At 46.0% G+C, this 13,387-nt stretch overlaps 1 protein-coding gene across 3 annotated transcripts in view; it reads left to right on the top strand.

Moving 5' to 3' along the window:
• Window positions 1-13,387, top strand: part of ppcdc (phosphopantothenoylcysteine decarboxylase) — a 15,204-nt gene extending 1,817 nt beyond the window's left edge. The window contains exons 2-5 of one of the 3 annotated variants that reach the window (XM_046352133.1): window positions 2,822-2,935; window positions 8,397-8,525; window positions 12,675-12,843; window positions 13,041-13,387. In XM_046352133.1, coding sequence (XP_046208089.1) covers window positions 2,822-2,935; window positions 8,397-8,525; window positions 12,675-12,843; window positions 13,041-13,144 — 516 coding nt within the window. In that variant the 3' untranslated portion in view covers window positions 13,145-13,387. The remainder of the gene's footprint in view (window positions 1-2,821; window positions 2,936-8,396; window positions 8,526-12,674; window positions 12,844-13,040) is intronic. The other 2 variants (XM_046352134.1, XM_046352135.1) reach the window with 2 other exon arrangements.

Below are 13,387 nucleotides of genomic sequence, written 5' to 3'. Positions count from 1 at the left end.
ACACCCTCTGCTATAATGTTGTTAAAGAGACACCTACCAAGGAATAAGTCGAAACTAAAAGCATTGTATTTGGGACAAATCAAACACTAAATCCTAAACCTCAACTAAATTGTGTAATGAATAATGTGGAAATTGAGCCAGTTGAGGTGACTAAACTGCTTGGAGTAACCCTGGATTGTAAACTGTCATGGTCAAAACATATTGATACAACAGTAGCTAAGATGGGGAGAAGTCTGTCCATAATAAAGCGCTGCTCTGCCTTCTTAACAACACTATCAACAAGGCAGGTCCTACAGGCCCTAGTTTCTACCTTCTTAACAACACTTGTCAACAAGGCAGGTCCTACAGGTCCTAGTTTCTACCTTCTTAACAACACTATCAACAAGGCAGGTCCTACAGGCCCTAGTTTCTACCTTCTTAACAACACTGTCAACAAGGCAGGTCCTACAGGCCCTAGTTTCTACCTTCTTAACAACACTATCAACAAGGCAGGTCCTACAGGCCATAGTTTCTACCTTCTTAACAGCACTATCAACAAGGCAGGTCCAACAGGCCCTAGTTTCTACCTTCTTAACAACACTATCAAAAGGCAGGTCCTACAGGCCCTAGTTTCTACCTTCTTAACAAGACCATCAACAAGGCAGGTCCTACAGGCCCTAGTTTCTACCTTCTTAACAACACTATCAACAAGGCAGGTCCTACAGGCCCTAGTTTCTACCTTCTTAACAACACTATCAAAAGGCAGGTCCTACAGGCCCTAGTTTCTACCTTCTTAACAACACTATCAACAAGGCAGGTCCTACAGGCCCTAGGTTTGTGTCACCTGGACTACTGTTCAGTCGTGTGGTCAGGTGCCACAAAGAGGGACTTTGGAAAATTGCAATTGGCTCAGAACAGGGCAGCACCACTGGCCCTTGGATGTACACAGAGAGCTAATATGAATAATATGCATGTCAATCTCTCCTGGCTCAAAGTGGAGGAGAGATTGACTTCATCACTACTTGTATTTATGAGAGGTATTGACATGTTGAATGCAGCAGTAGAATCAGATTATTTTTTAATAGATAAAAATACACTGTATTGAACAGCGGGGACTGTGAAGAGACACACACAGGCACAGACACATGCACACATAAACACGATAACACACACACTATACGTACAGATACACATACACATGACAAGACACGCACTACACACACATACATGTTGTATTGTAGATATGTGGTAGTAGAGTAGTGGTCTGAGGGAACACACTTAATGTATTGTAGAGTAGTGGTCTGAGGGAACACACTTAATGTATTGTAGAGTAGTGGTCTGAGGGAACACACTTAATGTATTGTAGAGTAGTGGTCTGAGGGAACACACTTAATGTATTGTAGAGTAGTGGTCTGAGGGAACACACTTAATGTATTGTAGAGTAGTGGTCTGAGGGAACACACTTAATGTATTGTAGAGTAGTGGTCTGAGGGAACACACTTAATGTATTGTAGAGTAGTGGTCTGAGGGAACACACTTAATGTATTGTAGAGTAGTGGTCTGAGGGAACACACTTAATGTATTGTAGAGTAGTGATCACACCCTTATTTAGAAAGGTAGGGGCTAGGGGCTAGGGGATCCTAGGGTATAGGGCTAGGGGTTGATCCTAGGGTATAGGGACTAGGGGTTGATCCTAGGGTATAGGGGCTAGGGGTTGATCCTAGGGTATAGGGGCTAGGGGTTGATCCTAGGGTATAGGGGCTAGGGGTTGATCCCAGGGGAGAGGTGGTAGGGATTAGGAGTTGATCCCAGGGGAGAGGTGGTTGGGATTAGGGGTTGATCCCAGGGGAGAGGTGGTAGGGATTAGGGGTTGATCCCAGGGGAGAGGTGGTAGGGATTAGGGGAGAGGTGGTTGGGATTAGGGGTTGATCCCAGGGGAGAGGTGGTAGGGATTAGGGGGAGGTGGTTGGGATTAGGGGTTGATCCCAGGGGAGAGGTGGTAGGGATTAGGGGGAGGTGGTTGGGATTAGGGGTTGATCCCAGGGGAGAGGTGGTAGGGATTAGGGGTTGATCCCAGGGGAGAGGTGGTTGGGATAAGGGGTTGATCCCAGGGGAGAGGTGGTAGGGATTAGGGGTTGATCCTAGGGGAGAGGTGGTTGGGATTAGGGGTTGATCCCAGGGGAGAGGTGGTAGGGATTAGGGGTTGATCCCAGGGGAGAGGTGGTAGGGATTAGGGGAGAGATGGTTGGGATTAGGGGTTGATCCCAGGGGAGAGGTGGTAGGGATTAGGGGGAGGTGGTTGGGATTAGGGGTTGATCCCAGGGGAGAGGTGGTAGGGATTAGGGGAGAGGTGGTTGGGATTAGGGGTTGATCCCAGGGGAGAGGTGGTAGGGATTAGGGGTTGATCCCAGGGGAGAGGTGGTAGGGATTAGGGGAGAGGTGGTTGGGATTAGCGGTTGATCCTAGGGGAGAGGTGGTTGGGATTAGGGGAGAGGTGGTTGGGATTAGGGGTTGATCCCAGGGGAGAGGTGGTAGGGATTAGGGGTTGATCCCAGGGGAGAGGTGGTAGGGATTAGGGGTTGATCCCAGGGGAGAGGTGGTAGGGATTAGGGGTTGATCCCAGGGGAGAGGTGGTAGGGATTAGGGGTTGATCCTAGGGGAGAGGTGGTTGGGATTAGGGGTTGATCCCAGGGGAGAGGTGGTAGGGATTAGGGGTTGATCCTAGGGGAGAGGTGGTAGGGATTAGGGGTTGATCCTAGGGGAGAGGTGGTTGGGATTAGGGGTTGGTTTGTGTTTCAAAGTTGGAATAACACCCTTATTGTGTGTGTCTTCCCGTTTGCAGGTGGATGTGCGTGTTGTCACTACAGAACACGCCAAGCACTTCTACAACCCTGCTGATGTGGCTGTCAGAGTCTACAGTGACACACATGAGTGGGAGGTTGGTTATCAAACAGAGGTCCTGTCTAGATAAGATGGAGTTTAGGTCAAATTGACATCCCAAAATTGTTTGTTGTTGTTGCATTTTTAGCTAATCCTAACCCTTATCCTAACCCTTTTCCTAATTATCCTAACCTGCTTGCGAAAATTCTCCTAACCTGCTATGAAAAGTCCATTCTGACATAAGCAGTATACCATCTAGTGAAAACCTCAGACACAGGGTTTAGTCATGAAGAGTTATAGTTGATTTGTAGTTGACTGGCCGGCAGGTAGCTTAGGGGTTATTGGGGCAGGTAGCCTAGGGGTTATTGGGGCAGGTAGCCGAGGGGTTATTGGGGCAGGTAGTTTAGGGGTTATTGGGGCAGGTAGTTTAGGGGTTATTGGGGCAGGTAGCTTAGGGATTATTGGGGCAGGTAGCTTAGGGGTTATTGGGGCAGGTAGGCTAGGGGTTATTGGGGCAGGTAGCCTAGGGATTATTGGGGCAGGTAGCTTAGGGGTTATTGGGGCAGGTAGTTTAGGGGTTATTGGGGCAGGTATCTTAGGGGTTATTGGGGCAGGTAGCTTAGGGGTTATTGGGGCAGGTAGCCTAGGGGTTATTGGGGCAGGTAGCCTAGGGGTTATTGGGGCAGGTAGCTTAGGGGTTATTGGGGCAGGTAGCTTAGGGGTTATTGGGGCAGGTAGCCTAGGGGTTATTGGGGCAGGTAGCCTAGGGGTTATTGGGGCAGGTAGCTTAGGGGTTATTGGGGCAGGTAGCTTAGGGGTTATTGGGGCAGGTAGCCTAGGGGTTATTGGGGCAGGTAGCCTAGGGGTTATTGGGGCAGGTAGCCTAGGGGTTATTGGGGCAGGTAGCCTAGGGGTTATTGGGGCAGGTAGTTTAGGGGTTATTGGGGCAGGTAGCTTAGGGGTTATTGGGGCAGGTAGCTTAGGGTTTATTGGGGCAGGTAGCTTAGGGGTTATTGGGGCAGGTAGCTTAGGGGTTATTGGGGCAGGTAGCCTAGGGGTTATTGGGGCAGGTAGCCTAGGGGTTATTGGGGCAGGTAGCTTAGGGGTTATTGGGGCAGGTAGCCTAGGGGTTATTGGGGCAGGTAGCCTAGGGGTTATTGGGGCAGGTAGCTTAGGGGTTATTGGGGCAGGTAGCCTAGGGGTTATTGAGCGACTAGAGGAGCACATCTGCCATCCCGGTAAGAGATGTGTATTTATCCTCTTTCAGGTGTCAGACAGCCATGGTTCCAGTCTCACACCAAGGTAAAGTGTTTGGTAAATGTTGACTGGACTCTATTGGACCCCTGTAGGTTTGGTAGGTAGGAATCTGGGGAATAGGAATCTGGGTTTGGTAGGTAGGAATCTGGGTTTGGCAGGTAGGAATCTGTGTTTGGTAGGTAGGAATCTGGGTTTGGCAGGTAGGAATCTGGGTTTGGCAGGTAGGAATCTGGGTTTGGCAGGTAGGAATCTGGGTTTTGTAGGTAGGAATCTGGGTTTGGCAGGTAGGAATCTGGGTTTGGCAGGTAGGAATCTGGGTTTGGCAGGTAGGAATCTGGGTTTGGCAGGTAGGAGTCTGGGTTTGGTAGGTAGGAATCTGGGTTTGGCAGGTAGGAATCTGGGTTTTGTAGGTAGGAATCTGGGTTTGGCAGGTAGGAATCTGGGTTTGGCAGGTAGTAATCTGGCTTTTGTGGGTAGGAATCTGAGTTTGGCAGGTAGAAATCTGGGTTTTGCAGGTAGGAATCTGGGGAATAGGAATCTGAGTTTGGCAGGTAGGAATCTGGGTTTTGTAGGTAGGAATCTGGGTTTGGCAGGTAGGAATCTGGGTTTGGCAGGTAGGAATCTGGGTTTGGCAGGTAGGAATCTGGGTTTGGTATGTAGGAATCTGCGTTTGGCAGGTAGGAATCTGGGTTTGGCAGGTAGGAGTCTGAGTTTTGTAGGTAGGAATCTGGGTTTGGCAGGTAGGAATCTGGGTTTTGCAGGTAGGAATCTCGGTTTGGCAGGTAGGAATCTGGGTTTTGCAGGTAGGCATCTGGGTTTTGTAGGTAGGAATCTGGGTTTGGCAGGTAGGAATCTGGGTTTGGCAGGTAGGAATCTGGGTTTGGCTGGTAGGAATCTGGGTTTGGCTGGTAGGAATCTGGGTTTGGCAGGTAGGAATCTGGGCAGGTAGGAATCTGTGGTTGGCAGGTAGGACTCTGTGGGTTTGGCAGGTAGGAATCTGGGCAGGTAGGAATCTGGGCAGGTAGGAATCTGTGGGTTTGGCAGGTAGGACCTAAAATATAAATAACGAGTTTGAAAGCGCTCGTCAGAGAGGAAGATGTGATTTGTCAGTATTGTTAGCGTGAGGAGGGACAGGGGCTTGGTGTGTGTAAAACATAAGAGGGAGAAGCGAAGTGAGAAGTTTAACTCTCGCTAAAAAAATCTGTCCAAAAGAAGCCCAAATGCGTTGCTATGGGTTTATTTTGGACCTTAAGAGACAATTTTTTCTTGATCCGAAAATGTTGTCGGAAATGGATGATGTGACACAATCGCAGAGCCTCCGGATGTACGCAGGGGACAAATTGAACTCGCTGTGCGCCTCTCAATTGTTGCAGAAGGCTCTATATAGCTCCGCATTGACATGATTGGTTGATGGTAGGTGAGGGGGCGGGAGGTCCTAAATAAACAAACTCACTCCGTTTGTCAACTTCCTTCACAAAAGCTCTGCACTGCTCAGCGAAGTGCAAGAAGTATGAATGCCCTGACTTCTGCAGAGGCCCTATGACACCGTAAATGCTGCACGGCCAATGCAGACTTCGGATTGACTTTAAATTTGTCGTCTCCCTTCCCGCCTTTGGGACAACGACTCCCATTGTTAAGGCAGAGACGTGCATGTCTTCATTATATACAGGTCTCTGGTGTAAATGGGGAGGTGCACACAGCGCAGAGAAGTGAAGGAGACCCCCCAAAAAATACAGGCATTTGGAATTTCGCGCGAAAACATAAATTCAAATGAACTCTACCGAGGGGGGTGATGACACTAACACACTCTGACTCTGCACCGGACATTATAAAGCAAACAGCATCAGCTTGTTCAGGGGGACTTCTATTTGGAAATATGCTGTTTCAGACATACTTTAGGTCATTTTCGGTCTTGTTCTGTATAAATCATAGACATAAGGCACGTCCCTATTTGATTCATTTTACCTTTATCTAACCAGGCAAGTCAGTTTAGAACACATTCTTAATGGGCCGTAATGACGGCCTACCAGAAGGCAAAATGTCTCCTGTGGGGACAGGGGCATTGGATAAAAAATAAAAAATAAATACAATATAAATATAGAACAAAACACACATCACAACAAGAGAGACAACAAAACACTACATAAAAAGATGGCCTTTGTGTTGTGCACCAGTATCTTAAAAAATATATACACTGAACAAAAATGTAATTGCAACATGAAACAATTTTCATTGATTTTACTGAGTTACAGTTTTTATAAGGAAATCATTCAAGTGAAATTAATTAATTAGGAACTTATCTATGGATTAAGGAACACTACTGTATTTCACATAACTGGGCCGTAGGTGCACCAATATATTATATACAGTACCAGCCAACTCATTCAAGGGTTTTTCTTTATTTTTCTACTATTTTTCTACATTGTAGAATAATAGTGAAAACATCAAAACTATTAAATAACACATCTGGAATCATGTAGTAAACCCAAAAAAAGGTGTTAAACAAATGAAAATATATTTTATATTTGAGATTCTTCAAAGTATCCCACCGTTTTGCCTTGATGACAAGCTTTGCACACTGTTGGCGTTCAGTTTAATCGGTTTATGTTCACTAGTACAGAAATCAGTTCATGTTCACCAAAGGACATCCAGCCAGTTTGACACAACTGTGTGGGAAGCATTGGAGGCAATTCTTGTCCAGCATCCCTGCGGGGGGTTTACGACACCTTGTAGAGTCCATACCCCGAAGAATTGAGGCTGTTCTGAGGACAAGGGGGTGGGTGGGGGGGGGGGGGGCTGGTTTGCAAGTCAATATCAGGAAGGTGTTCCTAATGTTTGGTATAGTCAGTGTACATGCCACACACACACACACACACACACACACACACACACACACACACACACACACACACACACACACACACACACACACACACACACACACACACACACACACACACACACACACACACACACACACACACACACACACACACACATCACAACTGCTGCTTATCAGAGCGTCTGCTAAATGACTTAAATGTAATGTAATGTTATCAGGCTCTTATTATGATTGCTAAATACTGCCCCCCCCCCCCATCTCCAATACACATGTAAATATTGAACTATAAATGGTGTCTTCCTGTATTATATTGATGCTAAATGTCTATTCTACTGCCATTTACTTTATGATGTTGTCCTTGTCTTTTATGTCTTATTGTCGTTGTCCAGAAGGAACCTGCAATTTGGTTGTAAGGTGTATACCATGTGTATCCTGTACATACAACGAATACAACTCAGGAAGAACTCCTGATAAATAGGCAGTCTAACAGCTGAGTTGAGTCTGCCAGTGAACAGCATCTAAAACTCGGCCTTTTTTGCAATATTTTTTAAATATTTTTTTATATATACAATCACTGGTTTAAACACTGGACAACAAGTGGCTACTGGTGAAAATAGAAGACTGTCTCATCTGTCTGACTAAGTCTCCAATCATGTACATTATTACATTATATATATATATATTATTATCATTATACATTATGTCGTGTTGCATTGCCGTGCCTTTATAACAAGGACACATTCATCACGGACCCGAAGGATCCAGAAATGATCTTTACCACGTGTGTAAATCCTAGAAAACACCTGTGGACCTAGATGTGATAACTGGTCTGAATACTACTCCTCTGTCTCAGCTGTGGACCTATAGGTGATAACTGGTCTGAATACTACTCAGCTGTGGACCTAGAGGTGATAACTGGTCTGAATACTACTCAGCTGTAGACCTAGAGGTGATAACTGGTCTGAATACTACTCAGCTGTGGACCTATAGGTGATAACTGGTCTGAATACTACTCAGCTGTGGACCTAGAGGTGATAACTGGTCTGAATACTACTCAGCTGTAGACCTAGAGGTGATAACTGGTCTGAATACTACTCAGCTGTAGACCTAGAGGTGATAACTGGTCTGAATACTACTCAGCTGTGGACCTATAGGTGATAACTGGTCTGAATACTACTCAGCTGTGGACCTAGAGGTGATAACTGGTCTGAATACTACTCAGCTGTAGACCTAGAGGTGATAACTGGTCTGAATACTACTCAGCTGTGGACCTAGAGGTGATAACTGGTCTGAATACTACTCAGCTGTGGACCTAGAGGTGATAACTGGTCTGAATACTACTCAGCTGTGGACCTAGAGGTGATAACTGGTCTGAATACTACTCAGCTGTAGACCTATAGGTGATAATGTATCTGATAATGTTCCCATTGTCCCATAGCTGTGGAGCCAGCGTTCTGACCCTGTCCTGCACATAGAGCTGAGACGCTGGGCTGACCTCCTCGTTATAGCCCCTCTGGACGCTAACACACTGGGGAAGATCGCCAGCGGTATCTGTGACAACTTACTGGTGAGACTGACAGGACATGGTTAGGGTTCTCTAACTAGACAGACTGCCTGTCAACAGGACATGGTTAGGGTCCTCTAACTAGACAGACTGCCTGTCAACAGGACATGGTTAGGGTCCTCTAACTAGACAGACTGCCTGTCAACAGGACATGGTTAGGGTCCTCTAACTAGACAGACTGCCTGTCAACAGGACATGGTTAGGGTCCTCTCAACAGGACATGGTTAGGGTCCTCTAACTAGACAGACTGCCTGTCAACAGGACATGGTTAGGGTCCTCTAGGACATGGTTAGGGTCCTCTAACTAGACAGACTGCCTGTCAACAGGACATGGTTAGGGTCCTCTAACTAGACAGACTGCCTGTCAACAGGACATGGTTAGGGTCCTCTAACTAGACAGACTGCCTGTCAACAGGACATGGTTAGGGTCCTCTAACTAGACAGACTGCCTGTCAACAGGACATGACAGACTGCCTGTCAACAGGACATGTCCTCTAACTAGACAGACTGCCTGTCAACAGGACATGGTTAGGGTCCTCTAACTAGACAGACTGCCTGTCAACAGGACATGGTTAGGGTCCTCTAACTAGACAGACTGCCTGTCAACAGGACATGGTTAGGGTCCTCTAACTAGACAGACTGCCTGTCAACAGGACATGGTTAGGGTCCTCTAACAGACTGCCTGTCAACAGGACATGGTTACCTGACAGACTGCCTCAACAGGACATGGTTAGGGTCCTCTAACTAGACAGACTGCCTGTCAACAGGACATGGTTAGGGTCCTCTAACTAGACAGACTGCCTGTCAACAGGACATGGTTAGGGTCCTCTAACTAGACAGACTGCCTGTCAACAGGACATGGTTAGGGTCCTCTAACTAGACAGACTGCCTGTCAACAGGACATGGTTAGGGTCCTAACTAGACAGACTGCCTGTCAACAGGACATGGTTAGGGTCCTCTAACTAGACAGACTGCCTGTCAACAGGACATGGTTAGGGTCCTCTAACTAGACAGACTGCCTGTCAACAGGACATGGTTAGGGTCCTCTAACTAGACAGACTGCCTGTCAACAGGACATGGTTAGGGTCCTCTAACTAGACAGACTGCCTGTCAACAGGACATGGTTAGGGTCCTCTAACTAGACAGACTGCCTGTCAACAGGACATGGTTAGGGACAGACTGCCTGTCAACAGGACATGGTTAGGGTCCTCTACCTAGACAGACTGCCTGTCAACAGGACATGGTTAGGATCCTCTAACTAGACAGACTGACCATGAACACTACTATGACCATGAACACATTTACATTTACATTTAAGTCATTTAGCAGACGCTCTTATCCAGAGCGATTTACACTACTATGAACACTACTATGACCATGAACACTACTATGAACACTACTATGAACACTACTATGACCATGAACACTACTATGAACACTACTATGACCATGAACACTACTATGACCATAAACACTACAATGACCATGAACACTACCATGAACCCTACTATGACCATGCACACTACAATGACCATGAACACTACTATGACCATGAACACTGTAATGTACTACACTATGTACTATATTCTACTGTGCTGTACTATACTGTACTCTACTATACTGTAATGTGCTCTACTATGCTGTGCTGTACTGTAATGTATTGTGCTCTACTATACTGTAATGTACTCTGCTATACTCTATTGTACGCTACTATACTGTAATGTGCTCTACTATACTGTGATGTACTCTACTATACTGTAATGTACTCTGCTATACTCTATTGTACTCCACTATACTGTAATGTACTCTACTATACTGTGATGTATTCTACTATACTGTAATGTACTCTACTATACTGTGATTTACTCTACTATACTGTAATATCCTCTGCTATACTCTATTGTACTCTACTATACTGTAATGTACTCTACTATACTGTGATGTATTCTACTATACTGTAATGTACTCTACTATACTGTGATTTACTCTACTATACTCTATTGTACTATACTGTGATGTACTCTACTATACTGTGATGTATTCTACTATACTGTGATGTACTCTACTATACTGTGATGTACTCTACTATACTGTGATGTATTCTACTATACTGTAATGTACTCTACTATACTGTGATGTACTCTACTATTCTCTATTGTACTATACTGTGATGTAATCTACTATACTGTGATGTACTCTACTATACTCTATTGTACTATACTGTGATGTACTCTACTATACTGTGATGTACTCTACTATACTCTATTGTACTATACTGTGATGTACTCTACTATACTGTGATGTATTCTACTATACTGTGATGTACTCTACTATACTGTGATGTACTCTACTATACTGTGATGTACTCTACTATACTCTATTGTATTATACTGTGATGTACTCTACTATACTGTGATGTACTCTACTGTACATTTACATTTAAGTCATTTAGCAGACGCTCTTATCCAGAGCGACTTACAAATTGGTGCATTCTCCTTATGACATCCAGTGGAACAGTCACTTTACAATAGTGCATCTAAATCTTAAAGGGGGGGGGGGTGAGAGGGATTACTTTATCCTATCCTAGGTATTCCTTAAAGAGGCGGGGATTCAGGTGTCTCCGGAAGGTGGTGATTGACTCCGCTGTCCTGGCGTCGTGAGGGAGTTTGTTCCACCATTGGGGGGCCAGAGCAGCGAACAGTTTTGACTGGGCTGAGCGGGAACTGTACTTCCTCAGTGGTAGGGAGGCGAGCAGGCCAGAGGTGGATGAACGCAGTGCCCTTGTTTGGGTGTAGGGCCTGATCAGGGCCTGGAGGTACTGAGGTGCCGTTCCCCTCACAGCTCCGTAGGCAAGCACCATGGTCTTGTAGCGGATGCGAGCTTCAACTGGAAGCCAGTGGAGAGAGCGGAGGAGTGGGGTGACGTGAGAGAACTTGGGAAGGTTGAACACCAGACGGGCTGCGGCGTTCTGGATGAGTTGTAGGGGTTTAATGGCGCCCAGCCAACAGCGAGTTGCAGTAATCCAGACGGGAGATGACAAGTGCCTGGATTGGGACCTGCGCCGCTTCCTGTGTGAGGCAGGGTCGTACTCTGCGGATGTTGTAGAGCATGAACCTACAGGAACGGGCCACCGCCTTGATGTTAGTTGAGAACGACAGGGTGTTGTCCAGGATCACGCCAAGGTTCTTAGCGCTCTGGGAGGAGGACACAATGGAGTTGTCAACCGTGATGGCGAGATCATGGAACGGGCAGTCCTTCCCCGGGAGGAAGAGCAGCTCCGTCTTGCCGAGGTTCAGCTTGAGGTGGTGATCCGTCATCCACACTGATATGTCTGCCAGACATGCAGAGATGCGATTCGCCACCAGGTCATCAGAAGGGGGAAAGGAGAAGATTAATTGTGTGTCGTCTGCATAGCAATGATAGGAGAGACCATGTGAGGTTATGACAGAGCCAAGTGACTTGGTGTATAGCGAGAATAGGAGAGGGCCTAGAACAGAGCCCTGGGGGACACCAGTGGTGAGAGCGCGTGGTGAGGAGACAGATTCTCGCCACGCCACCTGGTAGGAGCGACCTGTCAGGTAGGACGCAATCCAAGCGTGGGCCGCGCCGGAGATGCCCAACTCGGAGAGGGTGGAGAGGAGGATCTGATGGTTCACAGTATCGAAGGCAGCCGATAGGTCTAGAAGGATGAGAGCAGAGGAGAGAGAGTGTGATGTACTCTACTATACTGTGATGTATTCTACTATACTGTAATGTACTCTACTATACTGTAATGTACTCTACTATACTGTAATGTACTCTACTATACTCTATTGTACTCTACTATACTGTAATGTACTCTACTATACTGCAATGTACTCTACTATACTATATTGTACTATCCTGTGATGTACTATACTGTAATGTAATGTACTCTACTATACTGTGATGTACTCTACTATACTGTAATGTACTCTACTATACTGTAATGTATTCTACTATACTCTATTGTACTATACTGTGATGTACTCTACTATACTGTGATGTATTCTACTATACTGTGATGTACTCTACTATACTCTAATGTACTATACTGTAATGTACTCTACTGTGATGTATTCTACTATACTGTGATGTACTCTACTATACTGTAATGTACTCTACTTATTTTCAGACGTGTGTGGTACGGGCCTGGGATACCAGTCGTCCTCTACTCTTCTGTCCAGCGATGAACACTGCTATGTGGCATCACCCCATCACCTCTCGCCAGGTGGACATCCTTAAAGAGTTTGGCTACGTTGAGATTCCCTGCATCACCAAGGAACTGGTCTGTGGAGACCAAGGTGTGTGCGCTGATAGTTCATAACGTGCGGAATGTTTAGATTGATGAATGGAAGCTTGCGTTAGTCGTTCCTCACTGCTTAATGAAACATACTATTGTATTCTGTCTGGACTATGTACATCTTTCACCTTTGTATCTCTTACCTGTTTCTATTGTGTCTTATACATTGTTGAGTAACTTGTGAGTGTCACTTTACAGGTAAAGGGGCCATGGCAGAGGTGTCAACGATCGTAGATGTTGTGAACCAATTCATCCAGAAAGCTGCCGAGTCTCCTCAGGAAGGAGCAGGCCAGGTGCTGTGAGGAAGGAGCAGGCCAGGTGCTGTGAGGAAGGAGCAGGCCAGGTGCTAGGGTCTAGGGGTCCGTTTGGGATTGGGCCAGAGGTCCGTTTGGAATTGGGCCATTGACACGAAGATGAGGCATTCAGATGAAGATTGCTGCAGTTGTGATGTAATCATTTGAATGTAATGAACCGATTTTATTGAAGCAAAAATGTTAAAGAGACAAGAGTTTGCAATAAATGTTTGTAATTTAATTATCAAGGAA

The sequence above is a fragment of the Oncorhynchus gorbuscha genome, linkage group LG06 (assembly GCF_021184085.1).
Source record: "Oncorhynchus gorbuscha isolate QuinsamMale2020 ecotype Even-year linkage group LG06, OgorEven_v1.0, whole genome shotgun sequence".
Classification (NCBI taxonomy): Eukaryota; Metazoa; Chordata; class Actinopteri; order Salmoniformes; family Salmonidae; genus Oncorhynchus; species Oncorhynchus gorbuscha.
This window is presented reverse-complemented; position numbering and strand designations above follow the sequence as displayed.